Source organism: Sitodiplosis mosellana, unplaced genomic scaffold, assembly GCF_009176505.1.
Source record: "Sitodiplosis mosellana isolate CC-2019 unplaced genomic scaffold, AAFC_SMos_1.0 Smas_scaffold_6166, whole genome shotgun sequence".
NCBI classification, from domain to species: Eukaryota; Metazoa; Arthropoda; class Insecta; order Diptera; family Cecidomyiidae; genus Sitodiplosis; species Sitodiplosis mosellana.
This window is the reverse complement of record NW_022601407.1, coordinates 4,767,346-4,784,855: the sequence shown is the minus strand read 5'-3', so window position 1 is coordinate 4,784,855 and position 17,510 is coordinate 4,767,346. Positions and strand designations below refer to the sequence as shown.

The window sequence follows — 17,510 nt, the reverse complement described above, 5'->3', positions numbered from 1 at the left end:
TCCGCATCGAACACGTTCAAATGGATGGTTGGTTTCACGGTGCATTTTATTCGTGCGATTGTTTGAGAGCTGATTTCAAAGCTATAAAACATTGAATACGACATAGAGAAATCTCAGCTGAAGCGATAGTAAAACCGAAGGCAAGCAGGCAGCGAACGGCATTTCAAATTTAATGTTTAGCTGGTTTGTTTTTTTTTTATTTATAGCACGAATGCAATGCAAAGATACATCGTGAAGATGAGAGAGCTTCATTCTGCGTCATTGTCATGGATGACTAGTGTTCAGCAAATAAGTTGAGTAGAGACAGAGATAGAGAGATAGAGAGAGAGAGAGAGAGAGAACGAAGCGGCACAATTGAAAAATGTGTGCATTATATTACAATTGACTGAACGCACCCTTGATTGATATTCACTGTTCATATGTAATCACATACACAATTGCTTGTGCTCTTCGATTTCTGCACTAGACCAACAACGACCAATGACAATCGCGGACGAGTGAGCGGCAATATTTAAATGCAGCTGACTAATTGCACTGCGACACAGAAGTTCAAGATTTTGTGAGATGAGTGAGAGACGCAAAGTACTCGGTTCATTTTATTGGAAATGGAAGAGTAATTTTCTCTCCTGTGTTGTTATTAGGGGCCGCACACAATTGATGTATTTGTGTATTTTTTCTCTTCTTTTTACGGAAATGGTATTGTTGCGAGGACACACGAAGGATGGATTATCAAATATTAGAATGAAAAAAGTGCACACACAAGCAGTACCTCATTTGACACAATAACCTAGTTTCTGAAGAAGTCTTTGAATGTGTTTTATTGATTTTCGTCCAGTACTAGCTCTCTCTCTCTCTCTCTCTCTCTCTGTCTCTCTCTCTCTCTCTCTCTCTCTCTCTCTCTGTCTCTCTCTCTCTCTCTCTCTCTCTCTCTCTCTCTCTCTGTGTGTGTGTGTGTGTGTGTGAGTGTGTCTGTCTGTCTCTCCCGCACTCGCGTTCGCTCATTGTCATATTACATTGCAATTTAAAATAGTAATCGAATCGTTACATGCATAAATTATCCATATTTCCTGCTACCCAAATAAATTTTACAATGAGATAATGCGGTGAATGCGTCGCAATTGTCGGAATTGTATTAGAATGCGAAAGTGCGTCATTCGGTGTGGCGTCGGTGTTCGATATGTATATATATATATATGTGTGTGTATGTCAGTTTATGTGGTGTTGCTGCTTGCGGGCACTTTACTCACTCACTCCAAAATGCACACTGACGCTGTCTCACGTATGGGTTATGGGAAGAGCGCAAGCCGTTCACAAAACACAAGAACCACTAACAGCACAACATATTATGCTGGTTAATTGATCCATTTCCGATTGCTGTAATTGCGAACACATTTAGCAATTTACAATCACAATGGCAACAATTTTATATTTGTTTTTCTTCTCTGTCTGTCTCTCTCTCGCGCGCGCGCTTCATTTATGTGAATTAATTAGTGTGGCAAAAGTGTTGCCAAAGACAAAATCGTGTATGTTTTCTTATTTCCGGTAATCTTTCAGTATGTTCGTTTTTCATTCATTCATTCATTCATTGGTTCGGTCGAACGTTTCGATTCCCAATTATTATGAAATAATGTCGATAAATTCAAAGATTTTTTGCAACCGTGTTTGTGAAAATAGGTCAACGGTATTTTCCGTACACACATACACATACCATAAATTTTATGATAGTAATTTTAGACAAATATTATGATAGTATATGATTGTGGAAATTAAATTATGTCAAATCGGAGAGATCGCTTTTTTCATCATCAGCATCGTCATCGTCATCATAATCGTGGCATGCCACAATCAAAATTGTGAAGCTCACAAAACTTGGGACGTTTAATTAACGGTGAAATCATTGCCCAACTGCTTGTAACATAATGTAACAACGATTGGTGCCGTTGTCTCGCGTGCGCGCTGCGTTATTCACATGATGTGGTCGCCCGTTTTCGTCGTTGTACGGTAAGAGGAAATGCGCCAATGATCGTCATATAAACATATACAACGAGAGAGACATACATTCAGGCAGGCCAAGCAAAAAGAAAACGAACGAACAAACCGCATTTGTTGAAAAAAAAAGAATTGTATTCAAATAAAAGTGCAAGTTTCAATGTACATTTGTTATCATGAAATTAAAATGGAAAAACGTAAAATAGAAAACGAAATTATCTGGGCTTTTTTTTTCATCGTGCGACCACATTCAAGCGAAGCCGAGATTTGAGTCTGTGTTTTTCAGTAAGCGCGCGTTTTTCTTCTCTTCTCTTTGCTTTCAATCGAACAACTATCATATCATAGGCGCGCGCATACATTGAGTGTATCGTGTTGCGCTCGCGCTCACGTGCTCAAAAACCGAACTCGTAGCCTACATACAATACTATTTCGAATGCATTACATATTAAAGCCACACCATTTTAAGCACTTAGTTTTCTCTCTCTATCTCTCGCTCTCCGTGTGTGTGTGTACGCGCGCGCTCGTTTTTCATTTTAGTTGGCTTGCTAGTTATTATTATTGGCTGTGTGCTTTGTGTGTTGCGCTGCTGTTGAATACACGTCTGAATCATGTTGCCTGTCGCAGCTGAGTGTATGTGCAAGTCAGCGAATGAACGAGAGGGAGCGAACGAGTGTGAGAGCGAACCAGCGCGGCACACGGGAGGGAGAGACAGAAAATATGGTCAAATTCGACCTTGTCCTGAATTTTGCATTTTATTTTATGGTACAATGCGATTTGCGTATTTTTTTTTCTTCTCTCGTCTTTTTTTTCATTTTTGTTTTTGTAAGTTTTGTTGTTGTTGTTGTTGTTGTTGTTGTTATTATTATTATTATAGTGTAGTTAAATGCGCTATTTTTGTTCATGTATGCATATGGGCGCGAGCGCACACGATGTGTTGCACCAACCGACCGTTTTCATTACATGTACCCTTTTTTTATTGCTTTTTGGTGACTTTTAGCTCAGAGAGTGAGTAAGTCAGTAATCAATTAAATGAACAATTTTTATATAAACAAGTGCATACAGCCGTGTGTTTGTTTTATTTCGCTCTCAACACCTTTGCGTTCGATTTTCAGTTCAGGCCTGTGATACTAGCAACAATATTTTCACGTTTCCCATTCTGGTGCTCACCGTATGGCCGACATTTTCATTTCCTTCTTCATTTATCCGAAAATGCCACCGATTTTTCAAGACAATTTTCAGCCATTTGATACGGATCAGAATGACTGTCACAATCAGCCGTGGTTTTTGTGGCTATTGTTGTTGCTGCTACCATTTGAATGTGTAATTTTCAATCAGCCGAATTCGATGACAAAACAACATTTCGCAATTTATCGATATCACATCGCCGAATTTGTTGTTGTTGTTTGTTCCAGTGTGTTACCATTTCCGCTCACTGTCATTTCTAGTATTCGAGTTTCTTCGTACATGAAATAGACACACACAGACACTCAAACAAAATCGATATGACAACGGAATCTATCCAGTTCAAGTGAAGAGTTTGAATTAAATACTCGACTTTAGGTGGAAATATGAACTAAATCATCAACAAAATCAAGACGGGAAATACGCTTGCGATTTGCGAACATGGAAATAAAACAAGTCATAAATTTGATGTGATCGAAAACTTTCCAGCCACAAAGGTTTCAAACGCCGATTTTTTTTTCCTTCTTCGGCGATTGTTGTTATAATTCGCGAGTTCAGAAGAAATGGCGATAAAGATGTCTTTGTCGTCTTCTATTCACATTTGATGTCAAATTCGAGTTTCTTTTCTCGTTATAAGAACCATACGAATGGATAATATTAGACAGTTCGACTAGTTTTGCTAGAAAAAGTACTGAATAAACAACAAAAGAAGCAGCAGTAGCAAAGTATACAGGAAGAGTCATCGAACGAACTGATTTGAATTGTGATTTCTTATCAACGCATCAAAACCATTCATTTTTGTGTTTTTTTTATTCTTCTTCGAATTGATATGCTGATGTCAAGTGTTTATTGACAAATTAGCTTAACAGTTTGCATAAGTGTTCAGCCAATAATTCCGTCTGTGATATGTGTAATGGTACATAATATACGAAAAAAAGGAAGAGCAATGAAGAGTAACAACAACAATAAAAACGATACGCCGATGAAAATGACGATGTTTGCGATAAAATTGTCTTTTGAGTCCTACCACATTTATTTATACGACGAAATGAAACATACCGAAAAAAAAAATCTGTCTCAAGTTCAAGGTCTGCCAAAATGTACGAATACATTCACTTGGTCGCCTCTTTTATTTTATATATATATACGTATATCTCCAATTTATGTGCGCAACAACAACAACAACATCAGCGCACATTTTCGCTGCCGCTGCTGCTGCTGCTGCTCTGTCTGTGTATATAAAATGTTTGTACGCAGCTATAAGAGAGATAGCTGGTTGTATAGAGAGCGAAGCGAGCGAGGCGAACCGAAAGCCATAAATTGTGTTGAAATACGTAATGATAACACAGTAACAATTATATAAAATAGTATATGTAACTCGGCCTTTATTATATGTATAAAATGGATATAAATATACACGTATGAAAACAAGCGGCGAAGAGAAATGGGAAGAAGGCGCACGCATACATGACAGCCACGACAACGGCGACCACGGCCACAAGAGAAACAAAAATACTATATACAGTGTACCAAAACAGATGACGATTTCGACACGATTTTTCCTTCTTCTTCTTCTTCTCTCTCTCTCTCTCTCTCTCTCTCTCTCTCTCTCTCTTCGCTTTTAATGTGCAAGATCTTTTGCACAATTTGACCAAGACGAAAGCCAAATAGAGGTTTTTTCTTATATCGATGATATTTTGCCTTTTCGCTTCCTTCTCCGACGTAGCAGAATACGAAATGAAAAAAATAAAATAACAACAATATCGACAGAGATAGCATAGTCAATTGAGTCGACTCGAGACCGTCTCGAATGTGTCGCTTTTTTGATCCATTTGCGAATTGCGATTGTAATTAACAATCGAAAAAATGGGGATGTGTAAGCAACCTTATCATGCCGATTTACGGAGAATCTGTCAATTTGATGTTGTTTATTGGTTTTTTTTTCTTCTTAGTTGCGGTGTGACTTTGGCTTGGGGACACATAATTACGCGTTGAGTGATGCGTATGTGCCGGTCTCAAAGAATTTCTGAAAACTCCGGATGCTGTGTCTATTTTTATATACACTGGTACACAGAATGAAACAGTCTCTTTTTTTCTTGGGTTTTACAACATTCATTTTTCCTTTTTCGCAACTCATTTTCGATGCGATAGAAGGATAGAGTGAGAGAAAGAGACATTGACAGGCGCTTCGAAATGATTAAGGAGTTACAATCAATTTATGGCGCATATATTTGTTTTCACTCTGTAATTTTCTACACGAATTCCGATCAACGAGGAAATCATAAATTTGTGTGTGACAAGTGCATCTGTTTCAGAACAAATTTTAACCCAATTTCTTTTGGGATCCTATTTGTTCACTGTTTCCGCGTCTCTTATGATGTTTTTGCACGGTGCTTTTGTTGAAAAAAAAAAACACATTCAAATAGATAATGAACGTGTACTTGCGTTTTGTTTTATATTGCACGCCAGTGTCGTTTGTCTTGTGCTGTTGTTGACTAATTCCGAAATTGGGTAAAAAAACTTATGTATTACATGTTCACACTTTAACTAATAATCGGTTCAATCTCTTTTTTTCTTTCCTAAACGAAAAAAAAATGTATTTGCTTTTGATCCAACTGAACAACTACACGGAGACGACGGACGGTTTACGGAACACCTTTTCGCATACAATTCATTCACATGTTTTGTCGCTTTCGCGCCTTTTCTTGCAGTCGGATCGTATATATTTAATCGTTTTGTTATTTCAGTGTACGTCTGAAAGCAATGTCATCTAATTGACTTAGTTTTTTTTTCTGCTTTCTGTCTCGTTCGTTCATTGGATTGGTTGTGTTTATTTTGGAAATAATAGTAATTTTTTTTCGATTTGTTTCTGTGAGTTTTCGGTTGTTGTGCCGATTTGTGTGTGTGTATTTTTTGTTTCATTTACTTACGATAGCGTTTCATGAGATTCTTTTTGTATGCTGCTTTGCCACTGGCTTTGTCTTCCCCGGTGCCGGCTGAATCGTCTGATTCGGTATCGGAATAGTTATGATGACGTCGCCGATCGGCTGGAAGTGATAAATCTAATGGTTCATCATCGTCGGTTGTGTAGCGACCATTGTAATCATATGATGGTTCATCGTCACGTCCCTCTGGCTCGGAATCATAATTCTTGCGTCGTTCATACTGTTTGATAATTCGATCTTCGGCTTCGGCATCAAATAATTCATCGTCATCATCGATGCTGTTGCTGCGCTTAATAAAACGTCGCACATGGTATTTACTCTGATCGTTTGTTGTGTGCTGTTGTGTTGTTGGTGCAATGCTGGTGATAGCTGTGATCTCGGCTTTGGTTACCACCGATGCAGGCGACCTGCGCGAACCAATCAGATCAGCACCCTTAATTACACCGTTAAATGTCATCTCGGCTGGACTCTCGGATCGGCAACGTTCAGCCACCGCTCGCATTGTACTTGATTTGAGCACACTTTCTGTCTCTTTGATCACACAAACGGCGACACCGCTCGGTGTTGTCGGAATCGATTCAATCGATGTGTCATCCTCCGGTTTCACCAGAGCCCCCGATTTTGCGGCCATTTTTTGCCCAAAAGGTGGATAAACTTGTTGTTGCTGAATCATTATCATCTTGGATTAATATGTATGTGTGTGTGTGTATGTGCGCTTGTGTCGTTGAGCCTTTCGTAAGCGATTTTTTTTTGTCTCGTTCGTTCTTTCCAAAGAAGACGATGAACAAGCGCAAACGAATATCAGAGGATAAAAAAATTGAACGACAACGAATTTCCTGATTAATTCACTGGTTGATTCGTGTGTTGCGTTGCGTTGCGCGTTGTGTATTGTGAGTGGATGAGCTTTGGCAGTCTGCTTCTCGTTTACACGAACATTGTTCACTAAACAACGGCTAGTTATTTACTTCGAATGATGCCTTTTTCAATTCCTCTTCCGTTTTTATTCGGTGTATGTATGTGTGTGCACGTTTTTTTCTACTTATTTTTCTTATCTTCGTCTGCCTTTTTATTGTTCGCTTTGGATATTATTAGTTCTTGATCATTTTATTTATAAATCACTCCCCGAAGAGGCCGAGAGCGTTAGTTTGTTACTTGTTTAAGTTTTAAAATTGTTGAAACCGTTGGTATTGTATGTGTGAGAGAGTGTATGCCTGGACGTGGTCAAACTTTCGTTCACACAATGTATATTGGATACTCTTTCACGTTGATTTTGTTGTTGTTGTCTTTTCACGAAATAATTTTGTGAATCTCTTAAATTTTCTTATATTTGGTCAAAAACACATTGGATGCTCAAATCATTCGTTTTATTTATTTTTATTTTTTTTAATGTTTCACCTGAGACAATAATAAGAATAATTTTAGAGTTTGTTTGTTTTTTTCTTCCTTTTTTAAAAAATATATATAATATATCTATTTAAAGTTCACTAAATCCAAATGTTACTACTTGACATTTAATCGTTTGTATGATTTGATCGATTTTATTTGCCAAGAAATAATTTTCAAATCGCGCTTTTCAATTCAAATTGTATTTACGTTTGATTTCGCGATTGGTTTTGGTTACTATTATTTCTTTTAACGAATTTCGTACAAGAATGTTTGATTTAGTTGATTGATTTAGATCATAATTGTTGTTTTGCGTAATAATTCTTTTTGTATTCTTTCCTTCAACAGATAAAACGACGATAATCATCATTTAACCAAATAGCATATATAACATTTTAACTATGTTGTTTTAGGGGGTTAATTTGTGTTGTTTTGAGGGGATTTTTGTTTTAAATATTTGATTTATATACTTTTTATTATGTTGTTGTTGTCACACTATCATGAAAATTCACTAAATGAACGCAACCAACATTGATTTGAACAAAACCAAAAAAAAAACAGAACAGAACCAAAGAAATTTCTTTTTAAACTTGAGAAGCTGAATTGTACTATTTTCACACCACTTTTCTATTGGTTTTTGTTTCTTTCTTCTTTTTTTTTATCTTGTGACTATGTCTCTTCCGTCGCGAGTTCAATTGAACATTTGTGTATACTTTATTTCTTTTCTCGGTCTTGGTTTTTCACACATGAACATAACATAAACAAAAATAAATAACACTTGCAGCGACTGCGATGACAACGATGACGGCTTAAAGCTTAACGTACTCGCTCTCGCTCTTTCTTTCGGCGAAATGATTCAAATGGATTGGATTTTGACGCGATTGTAATTTCACTTTCGTTTTCACTAGAACCGTTTGTTGTATGCTTGTTTTCTGCGGTGCTTTTCGCTTTCTGTGTGCGGCTTCCGCTTTTCGTTGAAAAGTTCTACTCTCTGTATGTGTATATATGTGTGTCTTTCTTTTAAATTTCTTCTTTCAACTATCGTTCTTGCTCTTTCGATTATCGTAGGTTCGATAAAAATTGCCTTGTTTGCACTGAGCTCAAGTTATTATTGCTATGTGTCTAACTACGAATTAGTGTAACGTGTTGTAAAAAATTGTTGTTGTTGTTGTTGTTTTTTACTGCAGAATCGGTTTTTGGACTCCGTATTTCTACTCGATCGAAAAGTGTTATCGATCGCGAGTGGGACCAACCAAAGAGACTAAACAGTAGTTATTGAGTGCAATCTCTCTGTGTGTTATCTCGGCAATTATGAATCTGCAGCAGCAGGAGTAGCAGCAAGATGATAGTCGAAAATCACACACGGTGTGACACGATGATCGGTGTAGGACAGTGTGTGGTTGTGGAAATGTGTGTTGCAATAAAAATTTGGCTTCGCGTACCAAAAATAAATAAACAATTATGTTGTTCTCTCTCTTTTTTTGTCGAAGAAAAAACAGAGAGTTCAATACATCATTTGAATAATTTACTACGATATAAACGTTGTGTTGTTTTATTTTATTTTTTGCACTAAAACAGACGATCTACTTGTGTTTTTTCTTTAAATTATTTTCATTTTTCGTTTTTATCAAAATATTTTGTTTAAAACCTGATTTTTTGGTTGCAAAGATATTAGACGAATGTTATTTTTTGTTTTTTTTTTGTTTTTAATTTCTGCTTTCTTGTTTGTAATAATTTGTATTTTATTTAATAATTTGTTTTTTTTTTGTGTTTGTATCTCTAAAGTATTCTTGTTGTGTATGAACACCACAGCAAAAATTGAGGTAGAAATCCGAAAACGCGTGTTAGCCCGATTCGTTCTCGAGTCGGAATGACGAAATAGTACAAGTATGACAGCTATGAACCGACCTTCCTCTACTTTTCCAAACCATTTACATACAAAAAACCGTCTACACATGCATATACACTCGAGACCAAAACGCACCGAGGAAAGAGTGAGTGTTGTGCCGATATAGCGAGTGAGTGAGAAACGAATGGGCGCACTAATACATACCGGAGCAGCAGCAGCAGCAGCATTTTTCACTATATACACGCTGGCTCTCTTACATAGGATAGCGCGCGCGAGAGCACACAACCGACCGACAGACACATTGCCAGAGCCAAAAAGAACGACACTCTGCTGCAACACACAGCGCACAAATACAGTGTGTGTGTGTGGTTTGGTAACGCACCGACAGAACGAAACAGCAACACCAAAACTCACCGCCAGTAGTAATAATAATAATTGTGTGTATAGAGAGAAGTAAGCAGAGAGGAAAAAAAGCGTTTTTCGCTTATATGTCTGTTTTATAGTAATATATACGATTCACTGTCCCGTCCGTCTCTCTTTTTTGCTATATATCGTTTATACACGCTATTTTTCTTGTTATGTGTATATGTTGATGTCTATAGAATGAAGCGAGCGCGCACAACACAGAGATAGTAGGTATGTCTTCGATGTGAGTCTTGAGCGAGCGCGCGACTCTATGTGAGTGCTGTACATGCCGCTCGATCGCATTTCGCCGTTGCAAACATCTATATATTTATAAGCTCTATATGAGTGCAATGTTATGCATAATATCGTCTGAGCTTCTATGCTGGTTTTTTTTTCACTCGCTCGCTCGTTCGTTCGTTTGCTTCGCTTTTAGCTTCATCATCTCGATTTCGGCATTGCATATAGGACAGCCGTACATTGGGTGTATCGGTGTGTCTATAGTACATTGTGTGTGCTGTATGCGTAGATTTCAACAGTCGGTTGCCGTTATTACAACAGGCGATGAAAGAAGGCAAGAGCTGAGTGTTTCGCGTTGTTATCTCTCGTGCGCGGCGGTTGTATGTGCGGATTTTTCTCATTGCAAAAGCGCCATACCACGCAATTGGCGAGATCGGTGCTATTTTTGTTGTGTACCATGCACATACTCACACACATATATATAGCCAACATCCATCGTGTGGTGTGTACATAATGTGTGAACGGTTTGCATACAAAACTATTCTCTGTCTACGGATATTAGGTGTATATATTTAGCATAGACGCATCTATATCACCATACTAAAACCCGTTGTATGTTTCACTTCTATTGGTACATAATATTGGCCGTTCGTCGTCGTCGTTGACGCCGTTGTCGTTGAAAAAGCCGAGTTTCACATTTGGGTGAATGACGACGACGACGACGACGACGACGACATCGATGAGCGCGCGCGGGGTGCATGGCAATAGAGAGCGAGACTTCATGTTTGATAAAGTGGATGGATATGTCGGAGTGAAAACAAGAAACGGAGACGAACAGAAAAAAACAAAAAAAAAAACAAAACAACGAATAACAACAACGATGATCCAAACGAAATAATACAATGCGCCCGTACGATACACACACGTACGTCATTGTGTACGTACTGTCCATGTTCGCCAAATGCCGATCTACATACAATGCTACTGCACAAAATTTGTGTGTGTCGTACTCTACCGCATATTTGAGCACATCGATTGCTATATCGTACAGATAATATTGTTGGCGTTGATATGGTTTTGAAGCTTTTTTTCTCGTCTTGTTGTTTGCTCATTTGCGTCATTCTCAATCGGCTTCTTCTTCTTCTTTTGCTTCTAATGAAAAGTCAAAAATTCCACAATTGGCCAAATGTGATGATTGGCTGCATGAAAATTCTTATCATTCTAAGTCATCGTATGATAGTTAGTCCGCAGTTCATTCGAAATAAAAAGTAGAGATAAAGTTTAGTGCAGTTAAACAGGAGCAGCAGTTAACACTTTGCGATTAATTTCGTTTCATTTTTTTGTTTTATTTACAATGAGATCTATTGCATTTTTTTTTCTTGTTTAAATACAGATTCATGTCATTTGTTTACGTTGAGAGAGAAAGAGAAACAGAGCAATCGAATCGAAAATTGTCCGAGTCAAATTGAACGGTTGACTTTTTGATTAAGCATTTCCTATCTCGATAAGAATATAGAAAACAACGGTTCAATCAAACAAATTGTGACCAAATTTGGAATGAGAGACGAAAGAAAAAAACGCACGTACACACAAAATCTAACCAAGGGAAGATATTCCAAAATACACACTCGAACAATCGAACTGAATAATACATGAAAATAAATGAAAAAATAGCAAAAAATTGCATGAAAAAGAAGAAGAAGAAAACGAAGAATTAAAACACAATACGAAGAAGAAAAAGAAGAAGAAGAAGAAGACGAGCACCATGGAGATTGAGTGAGCGAGAGAACGAGAAAGAAAATATGTCGGAATAATTTCCTTTTTCATATACAGTTTCACTTTCAACTTTCCCGTGCACATGCAAGCGTTTATCGAAAAAGCGCAACAGAAATGAAAGGAACATGTGAAAAAACGTATAGCAGCAGCAGCAGTAGTAACGGCGGCAACAGCAGCAGCAGCGTGTGCGCGCACGATAGAGAGAAAAAAGTGAGAGTTGTAACAAAAGGGAGGGGGATAAAGAAGAAAATTGCATGTGTTATTCGAGAATTTACGCTACGCGAGACATTGAAACTGAATGTGATGAAAAACCACTTGCATCCACAATGAACTTTACGAGAGAGCGAAGAGAAAAAAAGCGCACACACTCTTTTTTTCTTGCTTTCGTTCATTCTTTGGGTTCTTCTTCGTTTTTCGTTGTTGTTGTTGTTATGGTGTGTCATTACGATCGTAAAAATGACGTCGACGCCAATCTTTTTCGCTCTCACCGAAAATGCTTCGTATCCAATGTACGGATGGTGCCCAAAATGGACTAATTCATTAAATTGCATCCATTGTATGGACGAAGACCAATCTCTCATTGGTTATGTCGAACAATAAGATGCACTTGATGGGTGAACCACACCACATATATATGACATACAATTTTCCATACATATAATAATTTGAGAACAAATCAAATTCGCTTTGGGGCGCGTTCGAAATAAAATCAATTCGACAATCTTTGAGAGATGAATCTCTATTCATGTCATTTTCACAAATTTAATTAAGAATCACCTCAAAATCATTCAATCATCTCTTGCTCTCTCTCTCTCTCTCTCTCTCTCTCTCTCTCTCTCTCTCTCTCTCTCTCTCTCTCTCCCTCTCTTTCACATATTTTTTTCCATAGAAAGGAAACCCCAAATATTAAAACCATTGAATTCAACAATGTGCAGTTGAAATTGAATTGAACATTGATAAAATTGGTATTGCATTTTTTGGGTAAAACTTGAATTACCGCAACATCTAATATTGTCCATTCTCTATAAATAAGAACCAAATATCTGGATCGAATGCAATAATGTGCTTCAGGTTTTGCTACTAAAACAAAACCGACGATAAGAATGGATCTGACGTCAAACGTTGTGAATGAAAATAGAAGAAATAGTATCTATGGTAGTTTGCCATCATGCAATTCAAAAACGAAGAGAATTAAAATGAAAAAAAAAAACGCACGCACGCACACAAATTTCGAATGAATGAAGCGCTGCCTAGTTGGAGAAAAGTGCGCAAAGTCAAAGGAGAGAATTGAAATAGAAGAGAAAAAAAAACATACATTGTTCATGTTGGAATCGAATGTTTTATATATATTTATGTAAAAGCAAAACAAGTGCGCACAAAGGGGGCCTTTTCTTATTTTCATCATCATCATCATCACATCGCAATTTTCTATTTTGTTATTATTTTTATGTTGTTGTTGGTTTTTTTTTTCTTACGTTCGTATTATTATTTTCTTTTTTAATCAAATGATTGCACATTAATTCGATCTTCTGAGATTTAATTGCAACATGCTACATAATCATAGCACGACTGAACTAGTAACTCCAATATTTCAAACAAAACCGTATTAATTACATCTCATTTTTTTTCGTTGTTGTTGTTTTGTTGTTATTGTTGCCGCTGCTGCTGCTGCTGTTCGTTCATTCGTATTCATCCGTTGCACACGCATATGCTTATGCATTCATTATGCTTAAACAAACGTAATAGTGCGTTAATACATGCAAGTGCTTTTATAAAAGAGATTTTCCAATCGAAAACATCTTATTTGCGCCCGTTGAAGAAATGAATGAAGCGACCAAGTCTAAGCGACTGAGCGACGAAGCGAGAGTAAGTAAGTCTAGGAGTAAGTGCAAGAGAATGATTGAATGAGCCAGAGTGAGAGGGAGAGATTAGAAAAATAAAACAGCGACTCGGAATGTTTTTTTTTTATCTTCTTCTCTTCATTCGTATGCTTTCTGGGGAAAAAATCACCACAAAAATTAGATATAATTGAATTGCACACATTTTCCTTTCTTTTTCGCATACTTCTTGCATTCATTCATTTACGCCATTTTCGCTTTTTTTCTGCAGATTTCTAATCGAAAGTGATAATCATTTTGCCATAAAGAAAATGAGCATTGTGCAGCAGGCTGGCAACAGCAGCAGCAAGCTGCAAGCAGCCGTGTGCGAGTGTATATTGGCTGTGTGTGTGTGTGCGGCGTTGTAAAAATTTCTAATCACTCATGATTTTCCAAAATGCGTCTATTTTATCTGTTTGTTTGATTTGTTTTTTTTTTCGCTACTCTATTTCTGTTGTTGTTGTTGTTGTTTGTTGTTGCTTCTGTTTCTACTTCAAATTTTTTTTTTCTGTTGTAGTTTATATTCACTCTCTTTTGTTTTGTGAATTTTTACGTATAGTCGATGCCTGAACATTCGACAGCACAAAAGAAGTCACTCATAATCTCTATCCTATTTTTAGATATTCGTATAAAATTGCATTGAATGAAGAAAGAAGAAGATGAAGAAAAAAATCAGTTCAATGGCGTGCGCGCGCGCGTTCATATCTTGGAAACACACTCCTTTTCACACTATCTCGTGCGCGCGTCAGCCAAAAGAGTGTGTGAGCTCAGTAGTGCATGCACTCGGGATTTTGTAGTTTTGCATTGATTTTCTCTCTCTCTCTCTCTCTGTGTGTGTGTGTCTGTCTATCTATCTTGAAAATTCACATGGCATATTGCAAGGTTATGAAGGCTCTTTCTCATCCACTTGAAAAATAACTGACTATGTTTTCGTCTAAATTTAGATTTATACCGAACTATTTTCACTTTTTTTTTTCTTCCAAGCATACACATCACAAATCCGCCTTGTGTGATCTCGACCGTTTAGTTCTGTACAGTCAAAACAAATGATGCGTGTGTCTGGATGGGATTTTGGAAGGTTTAGATCCGCTTGGAATCGAATGCATTTGGGTTGATTGGAATTCGAAATGATTTTCAATGAATTTAGACGATGCATCCGAAAATCTCCAATTTAAAACGATTGCTTGTGAATTGTTCGTAAAACTGCAAAATATATGCATTTTCATTTATTTCACGCATTTCTTTCAATACAAATAGAACCAGCAAAAGATGAACTAATAAATGATTGCGTTGCATTCCTGTTTCAATACTGATAAAACCATTCGAGGTACTCAAGGGTGGAAGCAACTCAAGGTCCAGTATGAAAACGTCAGGTGCTGAAACACACTAAGCAAGCCCAGAACAAATAGAAAAAACAACAACAAAAACTCGATTCTCAAGAGTTAAGGAAACGCGAACGAAATTAGACGATCCGAATCAAAGAAACGGTAGATGTTCCGGACTGTGAAACTCTTTATCATCGAAATATTGAAGGAATTGCGCGAGACGAATCAAAAAACGAATGGGTAAACGTGACACTGTACATTGGCGCTATTTGATATTATGATAATGAACCAGTTAACAGGAGTTGATATGAAAACAACTTGGCCCGCAGAAAAAGTGCACAGGCGATCGCGATCGCAATCGCGCGTTTATCACGTTCGGTGAAGGTGAATGAATAAAAGGCGTCTTAAGTGTGTCGATTGCCATTAGAAGAGTTGTTTGATTACTGGCATATACTTACGACGAACAACAACAACAAAAGCACACAGTTCGCCCAGCGAGTAGATCGTTTGGTGCGGTTTAAAGTGTGTTTTTTTTATTCGTGAGTATGCTCTTGGTTACAAATACCACGAATGTCGTCGCAAATATGATCTCATTTCTCGATTTTAAAGAAAAAAAAAAGAAGTTAGCTACCCGATTATGTGCTTGTGATAAGCGGGAAAATTACTATGATCATATCGATCGAGCGCACAAACCAGCCAACAAGATGCACAATTGCACGTGCATACCAACAGCCATATTATATGCACGGTAAGCCTCAACGGCAACAACAACAGTGCTGTTCTTTTTGCCATGCAGTTTCGTCTTCTTCTTCTTCTTATTTTCTATTTCACTTCACTTACTTAGACAAGGTAAAAATCATACTGAAACACATTATTTGCTCAAACATAACTGAGCAAAAGTGATAAAGTGGAAAAACGAGTATTTCAATTACATTTTGTATATAAAAAAAAATATCTATCTATTTATATGAAAGAAGCTCGAATGAAGGAAAGAAAGAAAGAAAGAAACAACACACACACACACACACACACACACACACACACTTGAGAGCGTATATTTTCTTCCAGCTTTTATTCACACGATTCGCGCTGCACATTGATGTTTTCACTTTTGATGTTTAATAGATTAGAAATTCAAAGTGTTTTGTTGTACAGAAGAAAGTAAAACTTATGCGCGCATGCAATCGGCATTAAATTTCCCTCTTATTTCGAAACAAAAAAAATATATCTATATGTACACTAGATTTTTACAATTCGATTCGGTGCGCCCGAAATAACAGAAGAAGATGAAGAAGACGAAGAAAGGGAAAAATAATCATCGACTAAAAACTAAAAAACGCCAGTGCAACTGCACATTGGTGACGCACTGCGGTGTAGTGGATACGGTTTTTTCTTCCTTTCAACTATGTACTATTTAACGATCGAACATCAGCATTCAACCAATCAGTTGAGGCGGACAATATTGGCTGTTCCTGTTTATACATATTTTGTTGTTGTTGCTGTCGTTGTTTAAAATATCGGATGAGCCATTAACTCAAATTTTTTTTTCCAATACGAATTTATGTAAACAAAAACCATATGCAGTGTGTGTCTGTGTCTTTCGTTCAATGAACGTCAGAACGAACAGGCAGGCGAATACTCATATTAGACTATTTGGCGGAAGTATCTTGCGATCGCAGGAGCAACAGCAGAGATCAACCATTCCCATTTTTTCGGCTGGAAGCTTCACAATGAAAACCGAATTGATCGCACCTATTTCTTGGTGCAATCGGTCTCGCAAATTCATGAATTCAAGTTGATGGTTGAGTAAACAAAAAATGAATCATGAGATTACTAACGAGTAAACAGTTTTATCAGCATCAACAAGATCGTGTTGTTGTTTTTTTTATCATTGAAAATTAAAGAACTTTCAATGAAATCAATTGTTAAAATTGGAAAATCATTGTTCCATTCATTGGAAATCTGTGTCTAAGAGGTTCTATTTTGCAAATGTTCTGGTCTGAATGCGGATTAAACATTTGTTTAAGTAGCCAATTTGCAGAGAAGTGATTCTCTTGCATTTAAACAAATTGCCCATTAAGACGATTGTTTTGTTGTTGTTGTTGTTGTTGACGATGATGATTTTCGCAAAATCCGCGAAAGCCGCATAGCCAAAGTAGAAGTAGAAAACGAAAGAAAAACAATTATTTTTCACAGAGAGTGAAAGAAAAAGAAAAGCAAAGTAAAAGAAGAAGAAAAATGAAACAATCACAGTAGCATCAACGACGCTACACAGCAAAACGGGGCGAGATATATAGAGCTTCGATACTTGTGTATTTCTTGCAATGCACGGTGTGTATATGTGCATGTGTGTGCTTGGGTTGTACCGTGTTAGCGTTTGGCTGAGCGAGCGCCCAACAGAGCTGTATGTGTTGTATTGTATTATATTGCACACTGTATTATGGGATCTATATATATTGCGCGATGGCATGCAGCCTTGAATTAGTTCGCTGCACTTTAAAAAATATTATCCCCACCAGACAACAGACAACACAGACAAAAT

General features: G+C 37.2%; 1 protein-coding gene across 5 annotated transcripts in view; it reads right to left on the bottom strand.

The window, feature by feature from the left end:
- The window catches only part of LOC129575373 (ecdysone-induced protein 74EF), a 93,308-nt gene that overhangs the window by 17,213 nt on the left and 58,585 nt on the right, over positions 1-17,510 (bottom strand). Inside the window, exon 1 of one of the 5 annotated variants that reach the window (XM_055458896.1) lies at positions 6,102-9,438. The exons of the other annotated variants lie outside the window; for them this stretch is intronic. Coding sequence (XP_055314871.1) covers positions 6,102-6,795 — 694 coding nt within the window. The 5' untranslated portion in view covers positions 6,796-9,438. Of the gene's footprint in view, positions 1-6,101; positions 9,439-17,510 lie in introns of those variants that run through there. 5 annotated transcript variants of the gene reach the window in all.